General features: G+C 36.7%; 1 protein-coding gene across 4 annotated transcripts in view; it reads right to left on the bottom strand.

Annotated features, from left to right (window-relative positions):
- VPS13C (vacuolar protein sorting 13 homolog C) overlaps positions 1-18223 on the bottom strand; it is a 74322-nt gene that overhangs the window by 46878 nt on the left and 9221 nt on the right. For all 4 annotated transcript variants that reach the window (XM_032122445.1, XM_032122446.1, XM_032122449.1 and 1 more), the window contains 25 exons: positions 17179-17288; positions 16306-16365; positions 15671-15730; positions 14843-14923; positions 14148-14205; positions 13721-13848; positions 12738-12844; positions 11913-12084; positions 11418-11480; positions 10677-10812; positions 10011-10105; positions 9260-9402; positions 7891-8083; positions 7626-7740; positions 7112-7248; positions 6261-6387; positions 5512-5629; positions 5034-5163; positions 4673-4751; positions 3810-3949; positions 3112-3265; positions 2632-2708; positions 2398-2457; positions 921-1074; positions 648-764 (listed from right to left, as the gene is read on the bottom strand). In XM_032122445.1, coding sequence (XP_031978336.1) covers positions 648-764; positions 921-1074; positions 2398-2457; positions 2632-2708; positions 3112-3265; positions 3810-3949; positions 4673-4751; positions 5034-5163; positions 5512-5629; positions 6261-6387; positions 7112-7248; positions 7626-7740; positions 7891-8083; positions 9260-9402; positions 10011-10105; positions 10677-10812; positions 11418-11480; positions 11913-12084; positions 12738-12844; positions 13721-13848; positions 14148-14205; positions 14843-14923; positions 15671-15730; positions 16306-16365; positions 17179-17288 — 2814 coding nt within the window. The remainder of the gene's footprint in view (positions 1-647; positions 765-920; positions 1075-2397; positions 2458-2631; positions 2709-3111; positions 3266-3809; positions 3950-4672; positions 4752-5033; positions 5164-5511; positions 5630-6260; positions 6388-7111; positions 7249-7625; positions 7741-7890; positions 8084-9259; positions 9403-10010; positions 10106-10676; positions 10813-11417; positions 11481-11912; positions 12085-12737; positions 12845-13720; positions 13849-14147; positions 14206-14842; positions 14924-15670; positions 15731-16305; positions 16366-17178; positions 17289-18223) is intronic.

The following is an 18223-nucleotide window of genomic DNA, read 5'->3' on the forward strand; positions in this document are numbered from 1 at the left end:
TACAATACTTTTGCATACATAATCTTGTGTGAATACATTATATGATTTAAAGATGGGCACAAGCAAAAGACTTTATGAACTGCAGTACTAATCTTGCATATCACACATTCTTAAATATTCACTCGAGAGCGTTGGCAGCTAGGAGGACGGCAGTTATAATCAGTCAGGAGTGAAACTGCCCCAAAAAATTATCGATAGCCCTTCCGAGGGGTAAAACCAATCAAGAAAACAAAACCAAAACAAGGAACCCAAACAAACCCCTAGGGTTAAAAACCAAAGAAAACATTTTTAAGGGGTTTTTTATCATAATTAATTATTTATCCTAAATAATTTTATGGTATACCATAAAAATATCCAACACTTAGTACAACATGAAAAGCCACCCACAATCAAGCTCCTTCAAAGCACGAACCTAATCACGTGAGTAATAACACACCACATTTTTCTAGCTGGAGGCCAGAACATTATGACAGACTTGAAGGCTGACTTTGAAAACAAGGCTACAAGCCATTTTTGCACAAACAATAAATAAACAAATAAATAAAAACAGATGCTGCACATTTACACCTTATTTTTTAGTCCAATTATTAGCTGTTGCTTTGACACTAAAGTACCAGAGCACTTACTACTAATAAAGAATTTAATACCTTGTATCTTGATCTCTGCAATGTTCTTTTTTTCATCGCAAATATTTAAACAGAAGGCATCCAGCTTGGCAAAAAGCTTGAAGTCAAACACATCCTTATCCTTGGAAGGTCTAGACACTAGAAATAAGAGAAGGTGAGATTTTCAAGGTACCTACAAGTTGTATTTTCAGTTTCATCTTTATTTCTACAAAGCTAATCGTATTTCTCTGGATTTGCTTTGCCAGCATGCAACATATCCTTCTAGAACCACCATTTAGACAATCACAACTGTACCTTTCTTCAATCTAGAGTCATCTTCTGGCTTTTCTTCTTTGGATGGTGTCTCTCCACTTCTACCACTGCCTGATGGGCTAATAGTTGTTAGAAAACTGACAGCAGACATAAGGGCCTCTGTATGCAACAGGAGGTTCAATGATGAAAAAGTTACCTGTTGAAAACATGAGACGCCATAGGACCAAACAATATCTTAAAAGTGTAAGAGTTGGACTGAGGTGCAAAAGCACCCAGTGCAACAGAAACATTCTTTACAAACAGAAAAGCTGCATGTGTGACCAGCAAGAGATCATAAAGGAAAAACTTCCTGTAAAGCAGAAAGGGGATAAGCTTACAAAGTAAGAAAACCTAGCAACAACCCAGCTGCTACAGCTGTAACTGCTAACCTATAACCTCCTCAGTACAAAAACAGTGATACAAAACTAATTTTGTCAAACACAGCCTTGGGCTTGAATGCTCCTGCAATAACAGTACTACCAGAATGGGTAAATGGCAGGTGGCTGACATGCAGATATTTAGAATATAGGTACTCCTCAGTAAATCCACTAAGGAGTCCAAAAGGTAAGTGCTGGCTGTGTAGTTTAATAAAAGTTGTCCACTTGAATGGCCTTGAAACTGGAAATAGAGCCCAAATGCAATTCTTCCAGGCACAGAAGTCCCATTGAAGAGCTGCAAGGCAACAGCAACTTCAGACGACGTACAGAAAATTGAGTTCTCTTCACATTAGCACTACCCCATAGTGTGAAGACAGTTAACTCAGCAGCACTGGAGTACTAGAACTGTCATCTCCTGCTTCAGCTTCAGGAACTTCTTTTTGGCAAAAAGATTTCAGTATTAACTAAAGTTCCCTGATGAAATCTATAGACACTCTAAAACTATTAAGTTACAAGTGAAATATTTCAGTCCTCACACTAAAATGTGGCAGGCAAAATGCCATAAAGGTATAAAGAGGAGAAAGTACCTATCACAGAAAACACCATCCTCTGTACTTTATTTCAAGAATGCCTCAAGTCACTATTTTTCCTTAGATTGAAATCTGACTCAAAAATACACCATTAGTAAAAAAAAACCCACACTCAGACATGGGTTTAGACTTCTCATGAAAGACAGCCAACAGAGTCCTGAATACATGGCACTCACAATACAGATTATTTGACATGAAAGACTCTGTGACTCCACTACAGTTTCCCATACTGGGCCACTGAATATCATGATCCCTGATGCATGAGAAGGTGCATTCTTACAGTAGTTTGAATTTCATCCACGTGAGCTAGACAGACTTTTTCAGCACAGTTCAACAGACAAACTTTCTGCTCTTAAGTGGGATAAAAATTTTCAAGGATGTTTTAACACCTGAAATCTCCTACTGGAAGGCTGGTGGGCAGGAAAACAGGAAAGCAAAACAACTCTTATTAATTCCTCTGTTCTGAGCAAGCAAACCAAAAGAAAATAAGCAATAAAATCTGCAAATACTCACTTGAATCATCTGTTCAGTGTTGTCAAAAATTGTCTGAAACTGTGGCCCATTTCTGTCAGCCTGAAAATAATGATTTGCATGAAGGTTAATATTAATTCCAACCAGTCACTGTCCTCTTTAGAAGATACAAAACAATCCAATTAGCTCTGAATAGTAGCTCTAGGACTATATATAGACTGTTTTAAGAACATGTAGAAATGCTTTAAAAATAATTTTTAAAAGCTTTGTGCATACCTTGACATATTCCACCTTCAGAAGGTCTAAGCCAGGCTTGTCTGAGGAACTAATTAGATGAATGGGTGCTTTTTTACCTGTAAAACACAAGAGATAAACAAGAATCAGGGTCGTTTCTGTTCCTTCAGAGAACCAAACGACCTGTGCCTTGAAGGTAGGGATTAACTTTCAGTACCATTTGCTAAAATACATTGCACCACCAAATATGAGTCAGTGGTTTCTCTTATGCTAAGTCCAAAAAGGCAAAACCCTTCTCCATCCAAAGACTGAGCCCTAAGCCATTTATTTATCCCATAAGCATTATGGTGAGAGTCCAGAGCTTCTCAACTGTACCACAGGCACAAGCACTGCCAATGGACAGCTGCACATTACCTGGGAAACTGGGACAACACTTCCATTTCAGTGAGCACAAGGCACAGGGCAGTTCAGAGTACCTGCTACACACACACACACGTCTACTTCTCTGCCATTGCTTATTACCTCCAATTCCATAGTAATCCAAGCTTATTTTCTTCAAATAAGATACAGCTGCTAAATTATAGGTTTTGACAGTAGCTTCTGTCCCAAGATGCATTACATCAAATACAAGTACTGTTTCCTCAATTTTCTTTTGCCTGGTGAGTTCTACTAAAACCTGGATGAGCAAGAAATATGGTTATACCATCTTTTCACGTGTAGTAATCTCACCAAAAAAAGTGCAAAATTAATGCCCTCCCTACTTTGTTGGAAGCACTGTTTTTATTACAGACTAAAGAGTATAAAATAGAAAGAAAAAGTGATTGTTTGATGGTGAAAGATATAAACATAAAAAATATTTGGGGATTTTGTCTTTGCAAGAGACCTATCTGGGTACTAACTTCGTTCTTCCAGTGCAAACTTCCCACTCCCCACCCCCTAATTATGACCTGGTACTATTTTTTTCTACTAAAAATACTCCAATAAGGGAATTTTTTTTTATACATACTTTATCTGTGCATATGTATTATATTTTATTTATATGCATCACGTACAGGTAAGAAATAACTCATATGCATAGAAATATGCACATGTATACACGTATTTTTTTTGTTTGGTGATTATGTTTTTGCATCCACTAATCTGAAGAACGCCAGTAAATGAATATTGGATTTTTTTTAAAAGTATTCTTTAGGTAGAGGAAAATAGAATTACAAACATACTTCTTTAATTTCAAACTTCAACTGAAGATCTATCAGTTCCTCCTGAGCAGGCTCCTCTTTTCTTATTTCTTCTCCTTTAATTACTGAACTGTCAGTTGGTTCAAAGCTTTCGTCAAAATCAAAATATTCTTCTTCAGAGTCTACAGAAGTGAAATTACTTCCTCAGTAAACTTTTTCCAGAAATGGGGGTAAATATTCCACCCTCTCTTTCCCGTTCTGGTTGCATTTTTTTTAACTGCCTGAGCAGTTTAAACCTAACCTGACAAAATACACTTTAGATCTATACTGCTCTCTTTCCCACTGGATGGGAACTGAACAAAATTAAAGCCCTATTAAGGACAGCACTAGAGTCTAGAGGCATCATTAGACATTCAAGAACACATAAGCAAGTAATAATAAGGGAAGCTCCAGGAAACAAGTGTCTCAGTTCCACTATGGGAAGTTCAGCTCTAGAACAGCCATGGAAATAAAAGCTCAAATCCACAGTGTCAATACAGTAATTTTTCAGTAATGTGTTATTCTAGTTCTGTCTTTTCAGAAAAAGAAGAGCTTTGCTAATGCAAAACAGTCAGAACAACCTGACACAGTCTGTATTCACAGTTCACTCATTTGAAGAGGTTGCTCATGCATAATATTAATTATCAAAACAAAGCAGGTTTGCTTTTTAGAAAAAGCAAGTTTATTATTCCGAGGTAACATCAGCATCAATCAAATCTCCTTATGCACTTGAGGGTAGACACAACCTATCATGCTGATCTCTGTTGTCCTTATATGTTTTAACATCAATAACAATAATATGGAAGTATTAGCTGTTCCTTAAGTTACAGCCTTCTACCTTTACAAAGACATCTGTACCTTCTTACCTGACACTATTTCTGCTAACAACTGAGGTGTATTAAGTAACCCTTTACCAACAACAGGAATTGTGGGAATAGCTGGTACCTGGAGGGAAGAAAAAGAGGAAAATAACCAATACAGTATTTTAAAGTTTATATAACTTGGTATGCTCATACTTTCTTCTGATGATGAATGTTCCACAATGCCTCCCCCACATTCTTTGGCAAGGTCAGCTCTGCCAATACTTACATTGAAAGCAGCAGGACAATGGCAAAGGCTCCACCAGCCTTGTTTGAGGAAGCCCAGAATGTTCTGATGGTAAGTCAATGAAGACCTTGCCTAGTGATGCCTTTTTTTTCCCCTCAGTTTTCTTAGTTGTCAGCTTACCTTTGTGCTTGGAATTGACATAGATGACTTCTGAGGCAGTGGAATGCTATCAATCAGATCAAAGATTGCCTTCATTTTCTGGTCAGAGAGTCTGACATGCACCAAAGGAAGTCCTCCTGACACTTTAAACCTTTTTAAAAAAAACCAACTGATTAAACTCCTAAACAAAAAGGTACCAATTCTTCATTTAAATACTACCAATATGGATACTCCTATATAAAGATCACATATCAGTAAAGCCAGGGACTCTCCATCAAAACAGGGCTTGGACTTAAATTAAGCAGTAGTTAGTAACAAGCAAAGGGTCCAGGGAACTACTACCCAAAAAAAGATTTTGCCAACAGTAGTAACCTATTTCTACTTCTTAGTTAATACCTTCAAATTATGAAGTGCAACTGAACCTTTAGGGAAAACACAGCTTTCTTTTCTCTAAGTACACAGTAATTATAAACGAGTCTTTTCAACATTAATATATTACTTTGCCATCCTGGAATCTCTTTCCACCACTGATTTTGCCAACTGTACGTGAATATCCATAGGCTGCAAAATGTGCAGAGTTGATGGATGTTGGAAACGAGCCTTCTTCCAGTCTTCACCTGAAAATGTCCAGTAAATTTAGATGAAAAAAATCATCACTCACTGATTGTTTTAATTAAGGCATCATTAAAGTAACTACTTGTGGTGTATCACTAGGAGGGTAAAAAAACCCACTCACCAACTAAAGAAACCTAAAACAAGTTAGGTCAAGTATTTTAAGAGCATTTAATCCCATTTGTGAACATTTCTGCCTTAGCAAAATTAAACCAAATTCTACACTAAAAGATGTACCTACACTGACCCCTAGAAAAACAGATGGATAGACAGATACATAGACAGATAAAAGATAAAACAGCACTATCATTCTATTGATTACAGAAATTTAAGTACTAAGGCAAATTTTAGCTGTGCTTCTCCTGCATGTGATGGAAAACATAATAGTTCTATTCATTTACATTCATTGCTACCATCAAAGTGATGCACAAGTCCAAACAAAAAGTGAGCAGCTGTTTGAAGAGAAACTAACCAATTTTTTCAAAGTTTGGCACCAAACATGTATTATAACCTAACTTTCCATTAACTACTGATTTTAGTTTGTCTTTTTTTTTTATTAAAAAAAATATTTGTTTATTACAGGTAGGTAGCCTTTGACAATCTTTTGCATAAACAGCAGCTATGTTGTTATGTTACCTGTTCTTCCAAAAAGAAGTTGCACATTTTTAATTTTCACATCAAATTTGTCATAAGCTTTGTCCATAATCTCCTCTAAAGATGAAAAGCTAGAAGCTTCGCTACTGCCTTGATTTATGCTGTTCAGCTAAACACATAACAAACAAAATAAAATTAAATCATTAAAACCAACATGTGCTATTCATTCTAGTGAAGATGAAAAGATGATTCATAGGAGTTAATAATTGGCATTTGGAGTCTTACAGAGAAAATAAGTAATTTCCCACTTCACTTATTCTTGATAAGTAGATTTTTTTGTTGTTATTTCCATAAATCCACTTAATTCAAGCTATGCAAAAAGAATTTTTTTCACTGGTCTATAATTTTACCTATGGAATACAACTAAAATAAATATTTAATCAGTCATGAAGTCAAGTTAAATGACTGCAACCTTTCCATTTTATAGAAACAAGGGAAATAATTTTCAAATTTCAAGAGAAATATTATATTCCCTTTTATTAATAAAAGGCTATCATTTCACAGAAAACAAAAGTTCATGTGTTCTGCTGAAGAAATGGAAGATACTAAATGATATGGTATTACAGTCACAATTACGATATGAACAAGCTTCCTGAGGAGGATTAACTCGTACAAGTATGTCAAAGATAACCTAACAACTCTGATCAAACTGCTGACCCAAATCTATTTGGTAAGAAATACGGCAAGTTAAAAACACACGCATTAAAAACACAGATCATCACCCTGCCTTCTGAAAGCAAGATGGTTCCAGATGACAGCTATGTTAAAAGAGAATATTTGCTTCCCCTGAGCTCATAAGAGAGGTCATTTATATACCTGAATCATTTATATACCTGAAATGTACCAAAGTCCAAAATCAGCAAATCTGAATTTTCATGGTAGAAACCAGTCTGTGGAACCACAAGGTAGGAAGGTTTCAGATTAATCTTCAAGTCAAGGACTTTCCGCATTTCGATAATATGAACTAATCCTTAAACAAAAAGGAAAGGGCATTGAAATGTAAATACTATTCACAAGTGAAACAATTGTGCCAGTCAGCATCCAAAAAGATGTTATCTGAAAGATAAAGCCTCTTGTGTCAAGACTTGCTTTTGTAGCATTCTACTGATTTCTCAATGAACTCAATGCTCCTTCCCACAAAACATCCATTAAACCTCCAAGTCACCAAGTGAGAAGAAATTAATACTATCCCAGCTGAAACGGCACCATCTCAAGGAAAAATCCCAATCCTGCTATTTGGCCATCAATCAAAACAAATCAAGTGTTTAGGCATTGAAACATATTGAAACATTATTATATTGAAACATTATAAGGGTTCACCTTCATTGAGATTTGTTACTGTCTTACCTGTAGCAGTTCTTTCCTTGATTTCTTCCAGTTTCATTAATGTGGCTGTTGTTAATCTTTCAAGATCCATTCCCTTACTTGTCTGAAAGAATTCTACCATTGCATTTATTGTTCTCTTAAAAAAAAAAAAAAAAAAAAGACAAGAATTAGCAATATACATAGAAGTCACACAATAAAAATTCAAAATCAGATCTCGACAGAGCAAGGAGAGTAACAGCAGAGAAAGAGGAGTCAGAAAGAGCTGAGAGTTTTGGTTACTACTCACTGCATCATATTTTATTTCCACAGGCTGTGATTCAATAGTAAGGCTCTGGTCAGCTGTACTGTCCTCTGGGTTAACATCAAACTCAATCTTAAGCAGAGAAGATTTGCTATCCCCTATGGAAGCCACGAGAGATGGTACAATGTTTTCTTGTCTCAGGCCTGTAACATACCAGTTTTCAAGCTTTGCTTCAACCCTAAAGAAGATGAATAGTTAAAAAAATGTAATTGGGCTAGAGTTAGAATCAGTGTCAAGAGAAAAGAAAAACAGAATATTTATGTTACATAAATTAAAAAAGTTCAGTAATGTTTACTGTTATGTATGGATTTAAAAAGCAGTTACAGACTTGTTTTGCTGCAAATGGGAATTCTGTACTGAGAACTGTCCTGACAGTAGTGTTAAGTGGAGTCAGTAGGAAAACACCTTTGAAGAAATCATTGAACACCACCAAACCACACCAACTTTATTCGTCCTTAGAAATATCTATTACATAAGAAACTGATTTTCAGGTCCTGTTCCTCCACCATTGAAATCTGTGACTTTGGGAGGCAACACATTTGGCCATGATCAGTGTCACATGCCTGGCTCTGTAGAGATAACTTAATTACATTTTTTTCAAGAACATAACACTAATAAGAGTATCTGTTCTACTGCTTCAGTCTTGCAAACTAAATTAAATGGCATGCATTTATAGAAAATAATGTCAAAGCTGTTTTTGTTTCTCTGCAGCATTCAAGCTGCACCTTGAAAATTCCCCAGAATGTTTTTTAACAAAAATATTTCAAGAGTCAGTGGCTGAGCTGGTGTTCTTATGTATGAAGCCAGAACTGAAGGAACTGCAAATGAAAGCAAGAAGTGCACAAATTCAATTTCCAGACACTGGAAATCTTATTCATTGACCATGTAACCCAATAATTTTTGTTCAGTATTTCCGGTGTGCCCTCTCTTAAAACACAGGAAGGTCTCAGCATCTTATGCTCTGGCTGATCTCCCACCCACAGCACACACACATAATTTTTCATTTCTGTAGGCAGTGAGTAACACATTCACTAGCTTGGCTGGAGTTCGGTGGCCACACTATTTCACACTGCTTAGCTATCACTTCCCAAGAGTCATATTCAGCACTTCAACACTTATATTCAAGAAAGAGCTTGCCATTGTTCATGAAAACCAGCAGACAGCATTCCCTTCTTCATTCCATTCTATGTTATTCACCAAATTATATTATTTACAACAGAGTACAATTACAGGACACCCACAAATTTACAAGTCAATATACAACAAGCACTACCCAAGGAAAGTTAAGGAGCTGGGGAGTGGGGTGAGGAGGGGCAGAGATGTTTCTACAAAAAGAAAATACCAATCCAATTACTTAATGGCTTGTGCTCCTGGGCGCTGTGATATCTTAGTACTCAGATCAATTATCTGTACTTTAAGAGTTTCTGCCACATTCTTGTCTTCTTTAATTGTAAGAGAAGTGCTTAACAGCTTCAGTGTCACAACATGGGCAACATACTAGTGAGAAGATCAGAGGAAACTGAAATTAGTCATCTCAATACGAATAATTTTTCAGAACTCTTCATTTTAACAAACTGAAATGTGCCCAAGTTTTCCAGTCAACTAAGACCGGAAACACATCTCTATGCAGAAAGCAAAGTACAATCTTTGCTTTATCCAAAGTTTACCAGTCATTTCTTTAACATAAAGTAGTGCAATACAACAAATGCAGAGCAAGTATAGTCTATCTCTTTTCAGCATTCAGGAATTTTTTTTTAAACCCTGAAGCAAGCATAGCTAAACTATGTTTAGTAGACAACTCTCTAGATCAACCAAAATCATTATAATCCCATTAAATAACTACATTTTAGAAGACATGGCACGTATGCCTTTGTTGTTCTTGCTGCTAAATGTCAAGTCTTGGCCTTGCCGAGAGGGTTCTGACTTCCCAACATATGCATCATTTTATGACTGCATCAATCAGCAACTTCAGAAGAACCAAACAATCTTTCCTATCAGAATTTGAAGCCTTCACCTTTCTTCAAGGTAATGAGAGAGCTGAAGGCATCTTTATACTTAATTTGTTGTGTGGTTTGTTTTTTTAAACCATCCCATAGGTTGCTTACCTGCTTCGGTAATGAAAGGTGATAGGAGCTGTCACTGTATCCAATAGCAGTAAAAAGTTTAGCTTTCTCCTCTGGAGTCATTAGTTCATCAATAGCTAAAAACCAAAAACCCACACAATTTGCACCTTAATAAATAACAACTACCATTTTTCCTCACATTTGCCTTCTACTGCTTAAGTTCTGCTGATACATTCCATTGATTCGTCATAATGCACTAAATTCCAGATTGTAAAATAATTCACACAGGAGTCTTCATATATGGCGTTACATATGTAGCACATATATAATAATTTTTATTACAAGAGTATCCATAGCTCCCCATGTTGAAAATAGATTTCAGGAATTTTAATAGATCGAACCTCTGATCCAGACAGCAAATCACCAGGAACAGAGTGTTTCAATTGTTGCCAATTATCACTACAGATGTAAGTGCCACACTCTTCTCCTCACCAAGGTTCTGAAATGCTTATGGCCATTTTAAGAGAATGCCTTATTTACCAGCTCAGTGTTCAGTAAGTAGTACTATAAAATGATCAATACTGCATTGCACTGCTTATGCCATACCCTCTCCTGCATAGTAGGAAGCAAAAAAACCATCACTTCTTTTCAATGTAGAAGACGACCGAATATCTCTCTAGACATTAGTGCATTACAATCTACACCTACTTTCAGGTACAGGTGATTCTTCATCTTCTTTTTTCCTAGATTCTCTTTTACCCCAGAAGCCACCAAACCATCCTCCACTTTTCTTTTCTGCTTCAGTGCTTTTTTTCTTCAGTAATTTTTGTCCTGATCTTATTGTCTACAAACCAGAAATTAAAACAAGTTGGACAAAATGCATAATTAATAGTATTACTATTTTTCTGTAAATATTCTATGTATGTATGCATGGGAAACATGCATTTAACTGAGGGACGGCAACACCACACCACAAGGAATTAAGAGCACTTTGACTCACTAGACAGAGACAAAAAGACGATCAGGGTGAGGGACATGTCTCTGTGTGTCTGTGCATGCAGAGCCATAAGCACACCTTACTTTTACTTTGGACAGTTGTGGGTTTTTTTATACATTTCACCAGTATTTAGACTACGAAAAGGTAGGAATTATACAAAAAGACAGAGAGAGTACAAAAAGCAATTATATTTCTTAAATCTAGTAGATTCCTTAACCTAGTAGTACCAAACCTGAGGACCGATCCTGTACCATTTAAAACTTTCGTACTTTTTTTGGAACTGGTTTCCAGTTTGGAAATCAATTTACTCTTGTCCTGTAAGGACAGAAAACTTGTCTTCCTGTCTACCTATCCTGTCATACACATCAGCACAATTTTTTAAAAAATACTATCATGACAAAACCATCCTAATTGAAGTGCTACAATATTACTGAACAAAAATGACTCCTTACCTCAACTTGTGCTTGTTGTCTTGCTAAGATTATATTGAAGACGTCAAGTTTTCTTTCTAGGTCCTATAAAAATGTATGATCAAATTATTTGCCTCTAAAACACGTTTAGGAAAGGCTCTCCACTATAAATCTTCTACCAGCTCCTTCATATTTACACACCAATTGATTTCTAGCTCTGCTCACTTCTGTCACAGGTATATCCCACCCCCGGATGCAAAGCTCACTAGAAGATAAAATTCATGTTAGGCAGTCTAGGTTTTTTTTCTTAACTAGATTACTCTTGCACTTCATTAAATGCACCCATGCTCATTAATCCTCAACCACAGTATTTTGTTTTCCGCAACAGGTTACACAGAAGTTCAGATTAAAAAGGTATTTCCACAAACCTCTTGTGCTCTTGTAAAACCATCAAGCTGGATTACTCCCAAGTATATCTAAAGAATTATTTCATAGAGAACCCAAAATATAATTCCGCCAAAGAAAAAAGGCTCATACCTGAATTTGCCTCTGTGTTTCTTCTGACAGTTTACTCTGTGTTAGCTTGTTCTTGTACACATTTTTGTAACTCTTCAGAAGCTGCCTGTGCTGTTTTATGTTACTCCATGACCACATTCGAGTATGTCTTCTGATGTGAACTTCAAGAACACTGTTACCTGCATATTTCCACCTACAAGAATTGCACACTTGTGAACTACTTCCCATTTCATTTGTGCATTACAACTTACAGGTTGCAGAGGTCATTTATTAGTATGCAAACACTTTGTTCACCACTTGTGATTTGAATAACTTGGCTTATAAAAATTTTAATGATTTCAACATCACTTTTGAAAAATGAACAGAGGGCTTACATTTAATGCCTGAAGAACTACAAACCTTCATTATTGATCTCTGCATGTTTGCAAATTTGGGCTGTTACAGCATTAAGTTCACTTAAGCACTTTGATAATCAGTATCAGTTAGTACTTTGAAAAAAGCCAAGAAAACACGTATCAGTTCACACCTTTAAAAATTACAGTTGACATACATGGTTCCCCTGTATTACATTTGCTAAGTTTTTTCTTTAGCCTTTCTAAAATTACATTCTAACCTCTAGTGAGAGCACTAGCATTTTGTTCAAATTTTGGGGACTTCAGCTTAGCAAGTGACATTTATTCAGTTGGATCTTTCATCACTCGAATATATGGGCTAAGCAAACCTCTGTGAAAGTTATAAAATCAGCATGTGATCTAGTTTTAAAACTACTTTTAACCACGACGGAGAATGAAGAGACTGGAGAGTCTCCAGCATCTCCCAAAGAATGCATAAATGTACACAGCTTACCATTCCCTGGCATTTTTATGGAGAGATACATTTGGCCTAAATCTTCTGTACGGTGCATTGCGAACCATGTAATCTATGGACTCCAGCAGGTCTATCATGCTGAGGTACTAAACACAGGAAAACAAGTTTCTTAGCAGAGGTTCAGGTTTTGTTTGCAGGCAGTGCTCGAACTGCATGTACACAATAGCCTTCAGTATTCCTCAAACTACACAGAAATTTAAGTCCATGCATTTTCATTAGTACCTAAAAGTAGACCAACTACACCCATTGTTCTCAAAGGACACCACTACACAAACCCCTGCTCCCCTCGAAGAACAACAATTTGTAGTTTTATCAGTCCGCTCAGCACAAACTCTCAGGCTTTCTCAAACCAAGCATATTCATTTGTCAATGCACAGTTTCCCTCATTTTAGAGCTGCCTTTACATTAGTGAATCTTACTGGTACAGTTCTGAACTCAATCTACACTTAGATATCAATAAGAGCTAAAAAGCTCTTTAGCCAACTAACTGCAAGTTATCTCTGAATAAATGAGAACACTAACATTGCTGGGGAGCCACATAAATTAGCTGCTTGATACTTCGGCAGTTTTTGTTGTCAAAGCCAGCACACTCCATTAATTTCCATCCTTGCTTGTACTTAGGCAGCTCTGCACTTATAACACTGTTATAGTTTAGTAAGATAAGGGCTACTCATGATTCCATTCTCTATGTGAAAAGAATGCTACTGGAAGGGCTGAACACAGATCAGGTGGTCCCCAGAGGGTCCACAGATAAGAGTGTCAGAGTACAATGATTTAGCACCAGGAAGTGATTGTTACACAGAAGGAAAAAGATCCTACACTTTTCCCACAGGTACTGCTGAACAGTTTAGAAATTCTATGAGCATGTAAGTACAAGAATCCCTAAGAAGAATGTTTTCCAGTGAAAAAACACTATAGTTCATCACAAACTAAAACAGGTGATAAATACCAAACCAACTTACCTGTGGCTTAGTGAATTCAATGATAATTCTCTGTACTTCTACATTACAATCAATCTTAGGAGTTTTCAGTTCTACTTCTGCATATGGGTTGATATACAGTCTTGCAGAAGCTGACACTGGTCTGAAAACTTCAAGATAAAAAAAAAAAGATGTTTTACGTATAATTAAAGCATAGCAAGTAATAGATCAACCACTTTGTACTGGTCACACACATGCTCAAGCCCCACAGAATCAGGATGCAATTCTTAACAACAACAATTAAGATAGCCCAGCAATAGTCAAGAAGTATACAAGCCCTAATACGTTCTACTACATTTAGGTTTTTGTAAAATGAAGATAGTATGGGCATGCCTGCAGGATCAGGATCAGGCTGTTTACACCAACATGCTCAGAACAGTTTAGATTCACTCATTTCTAGCTTACTTACTGTACTGATAGTCTTCGGGCTGGTTACCACTACAGGGAATTCCTCTTTTCAGCTGATCCTGCAAAGGGATACGATACTGTCTAGCAATTGCTGAAGAGCATTACTTGTTTAGAGTTCTCAAAGCTTTGAGTGGACCAACTTAACTTCATGTGTATTTTGCAGACTTTTGCAGCTGTCAATTCAAGCTGTTTATCAATTTGGGGTTTTACTTCAGACTGAGATTCAGAGAAAAAAGAGGAAAACATCCACAGACAGGCAATGCCTAAGTAACTTGGCTGGTCTTAAACAACTGGATGGTTTTAAGTACTTCACAGTTTTGAGTCAATATTCAGTGTTAGAACCAAGCTCACTGGGTTAAGTGCATATTTTGTTATGGGCAAAATAAAATAAAAATAAAGATATCTGTAAAAGATGAGCACAAAAGGAAAAGGTAAACAAGTAGTATTGTACAAGGACACACAGAACACCTTTGTAAACATCATGGGTCAAAAATATATCATGTCCAAACCTATAGGGGATGATAACAAATGAGGTTCACAAAGTATTATTAACAATAGTGCAATGGATTAACATATGACCCTGAATACAGGTGACCGTAAGTGTGAGGAGTGGGGCAGAAATCAGTGTGGTGTCGTTCTGAATACCACAAGAGCTAGAGAAAATAGTACTGTTTAATGCATTTTCTTCTACATTACCAGTATTTGTTCACGGGAGCCATGATAATACATTCTGCTGTGTATGTTCCAATAAGCACTGAGGCTGTCCAGGCACAAAAGCTGCACAGGAAAGAAAACATGCAACAAACTGCATACTCTGTATTCAACCCATTCTGTGAACTTAGCTTTCCATTTGTAAAACAGAAAACATAGGATAGCAAGCTAGACAGCAAATCCACCATTAGCATTGAGATGTATTTAATCTAACAATACTATTTTGAAATGATAATTGAATTGCAAGCTCTTAAAGCACAAGTTCATGCACATCTGTTAAACATGACCCTGGATTACAGGGGCAAGGGTGCACAAAACTAGTACACGGCCTAATAAAGAAGCCAGGACTATTAAACACTTCTTATATTGTTCCTGTAATTCCTTAGACCTCTGCGGACTCCTTTCTGCACAGGCTGGAGGGGTGGTTCAGGAGGTGGGCAGGGAGAACAGAGAGACCACTTAGCTCCCAGAATCCCAATTACATTAGGAATACAAATTAGATTAGGAAATGGCAATTTGACAACCTCTTTGAAACCACAGCTTCCATGCAGGCTTGCTGTATATTGAATGAGGGGATAAGCATTCTCATTTAAGAGAAATTATTAAACCATGGAGTTTATTTAAGTTTATGCCTTAAATAAAAACAGTTATTTGTGCTCTAGTTGTGTTTAAACATACATCAAAAATAAAGAAAAACAGGAGAATTCAGAAAGCAAACTATTTTTCCAACTTTAATATTTAGAGCCCCAGGTTACTGTTCTCCAAGATGAGTTCTTTCTTCACTTGTGTAGGAAAAAACCCAAAACACATTACCTTGTATATTATTTTTGCAGCTTCATTCAAAATGGAAGGTGTCCAGTTCTCGTTTGTTGTCTAAAAGTTCAAAGTGATAAAAGTAATTTTGTGCATCTTAGCTAACACATTTTTGGGTTTATCCTATGCTTCCAAGCAACAAATGCACTCAGTTTCTCTGCATACACGCACGTCAAGATAACATACAAAAATCAGTCAGTTTACTTTCATACTTTGATATTCAACTCCTCATCCTACCCATAAAGTGCTTAACAGCTAAGTCAAAGAGAAGTTAGCTGAAATTTTCTGTCCCCACTTCTCAAAAGGCCTGGCAAAATACCAAATTCTTTATTATCATGAAGCAATGTTTGCCCACATTTACTACACCTGGAAAAAACCTGCCCAGTTCTATAGGTCACTCAGATCACTAGTTCATTAGAGCAAATCAGTAAGTCTCAGAAAGTGTGATGGTCCTCAGTCCTCTTCCCTTCTGCTTGCTCAAACTGCCAGTACTATTTGCATGAATACAAGATTGTCTTCACTTCCAGCTCTATGCACACTGTCGCTGTATCATCTTAGTATGTTCCTTTTCCTTTCTGCTACTGCAAAGACGAGCAAGCTGAACACACAAGAACATGCATTCACACACACATTACCAGTAAACTAAGCTCGCCCAACGTCATTCCCAAGGAAATCGGACACTGTGGGTCTGTGATCTATAAAAATAGAAAAATAACAGGTACTTATGTCTCTTGCTGCAGACAGATGTATCATTTAAAGCTGACTGAAATCCTAACTGCTCTGAGCAACTTCCTTTGCTTAGTTGTTCTAACTGAAACATTACTGGAACCCACTAAGATAGGCCAGAACTAATACGGCTGTAGTGTAAAGACTTAGGACTTCAATTCAAACGGAAAATTTTCTTTTGGAGTCCATCGTCGTCCTACAGGAAAAAAAAAAATTTAGAGCACCACATCTCAGTCAGCTATATTACTTTATCCCATGCAGTTCTCTGACCTCCCTAACTTTAGTGTCTCTGAAAAAAGTCCCAAAGTGCTTTTCTTTTAAATTCAATTATCTCATAACAAACTGCTTAATCATTTTCCTAAAGGAAGATAAAACTAGAAATCCCAGTTTGGTTCATATAAACAAACAGTCTTGTTTATCAATTGAGTGTTTTCAACAATTTGCCTTCAGACCCATGCGTGAACCCACCAGCTTCTGCTATTCTGGGCTCTCCCCAGGACACTGAAGAACTCCCTGAAAAACATCCATTGCACCAATACGTGAGAACAGACACTGCCCACATTTAGTGAGCAAGGCAGCACTGGACATGGGGAAGAGAATATCTATTTCACATATCCATATTTCTGGCATTCAGTCATAGCTGGGACACCTTATTTGAAGAGATGCAGAATAAACCACAGCAACTTCTTCAAGGTGGCAAATACAGTTTCTGTATGGACTAGACAATCAGAACTGCACTGAAGAACAATTTTAAACGAAGACAATATGTTCCAGTTACTTACATCATCTTCATATTTAACATGAATGCCTGTGATTTTGACTTGCACATTTTTTATAACTTGAGTTGCAAGCTTTTCTAAGAAAGTATCCTTCTTCTCCTCCTTTGGTTTGTCTAGAACAAGAATTTTTAAAAAGTCAGTATTCAGTGTAATAATTGCATCTTGAATTTAATTACAACAACTACAGCAATGTAAATATAGTATTTCCTCTAACATTTCAGTTGTCACTTACTTAGATTATGCATTTGCATTTTTTCCTTTTCTGCACACCCATATTCTGAAGATGTGATATTAGCTGCCTGTGCACAACTTAACCACAAGAAAACAAATGTCTTAAGTTTCAGTCAAAACAGCTTCGCTCACAGCAAATTCTGGATTAACATACTCCTCCCTACTCCTTCCAAGGTAAAAGGTTCTCTCTTAAAAGTCCCTCAGTGAAGGGTTTCAAGAAGCAAATAAGTAAGATGGTATAATTGAGCACAAAATAGCCTTGAATAACACATGCCAAGGCAAGCAGTAATATTCACAATCCCTCATTATTTCAGTATAGTGATGTGACTCTATCATCTCCAGCTGTGTTTCAGCATTTTACCCGAAGTATGGCTGGATGAGCCGCTTGTCCTCTAGCTGCCTTTACAGGCTACACTGTTGTGTTCAGTACCCTCCTTACAAAGTGGCTATTCCAGCAAATGCCATCAATCAGCCTACCAAGGTTTTGCTGGAAATGCTACAGATGGCTCAAGTTGAAGAAAATAGTCATGGCTATCCAAGTAGAGAAAAATAAGGACTACAGGGTTTGACCCAGCTTACTCTAACTAACTTTTTACATATGCAATGCATGCTGAACACAGGTATCTAACTTCATACATCTTGCTAAAAGAATGAGAAATTTTTTTTAAAGCTTTGAGAGGTTCAGGAAATCTGCTTAAAAATGAAAAGACTTCACTATTGAACATGATATAACACAGTTTCAGTCAAGAGAGCTTTTGATTTCAATTGAAAAAAATTAGGAACGCAGAAGAAACAGAAACATTATATCACTTTTACA

Source organism: Corvus moneduloides, chromosome 13 (genome assembly GCF_009650955.1).
Source record: "Corvus moneduloides isolate bCorMon1 chromosome 13, bCorMon1.pri, whole genome shotgun sequence".
In the NCBI taxonomy this organism is placed as follows: domain Eukaryota; kingdom Metazoa; phylum Chordata; class Aves; order Passeriformes; family Corvidae; genus Corvus; species Corvus moneduloides.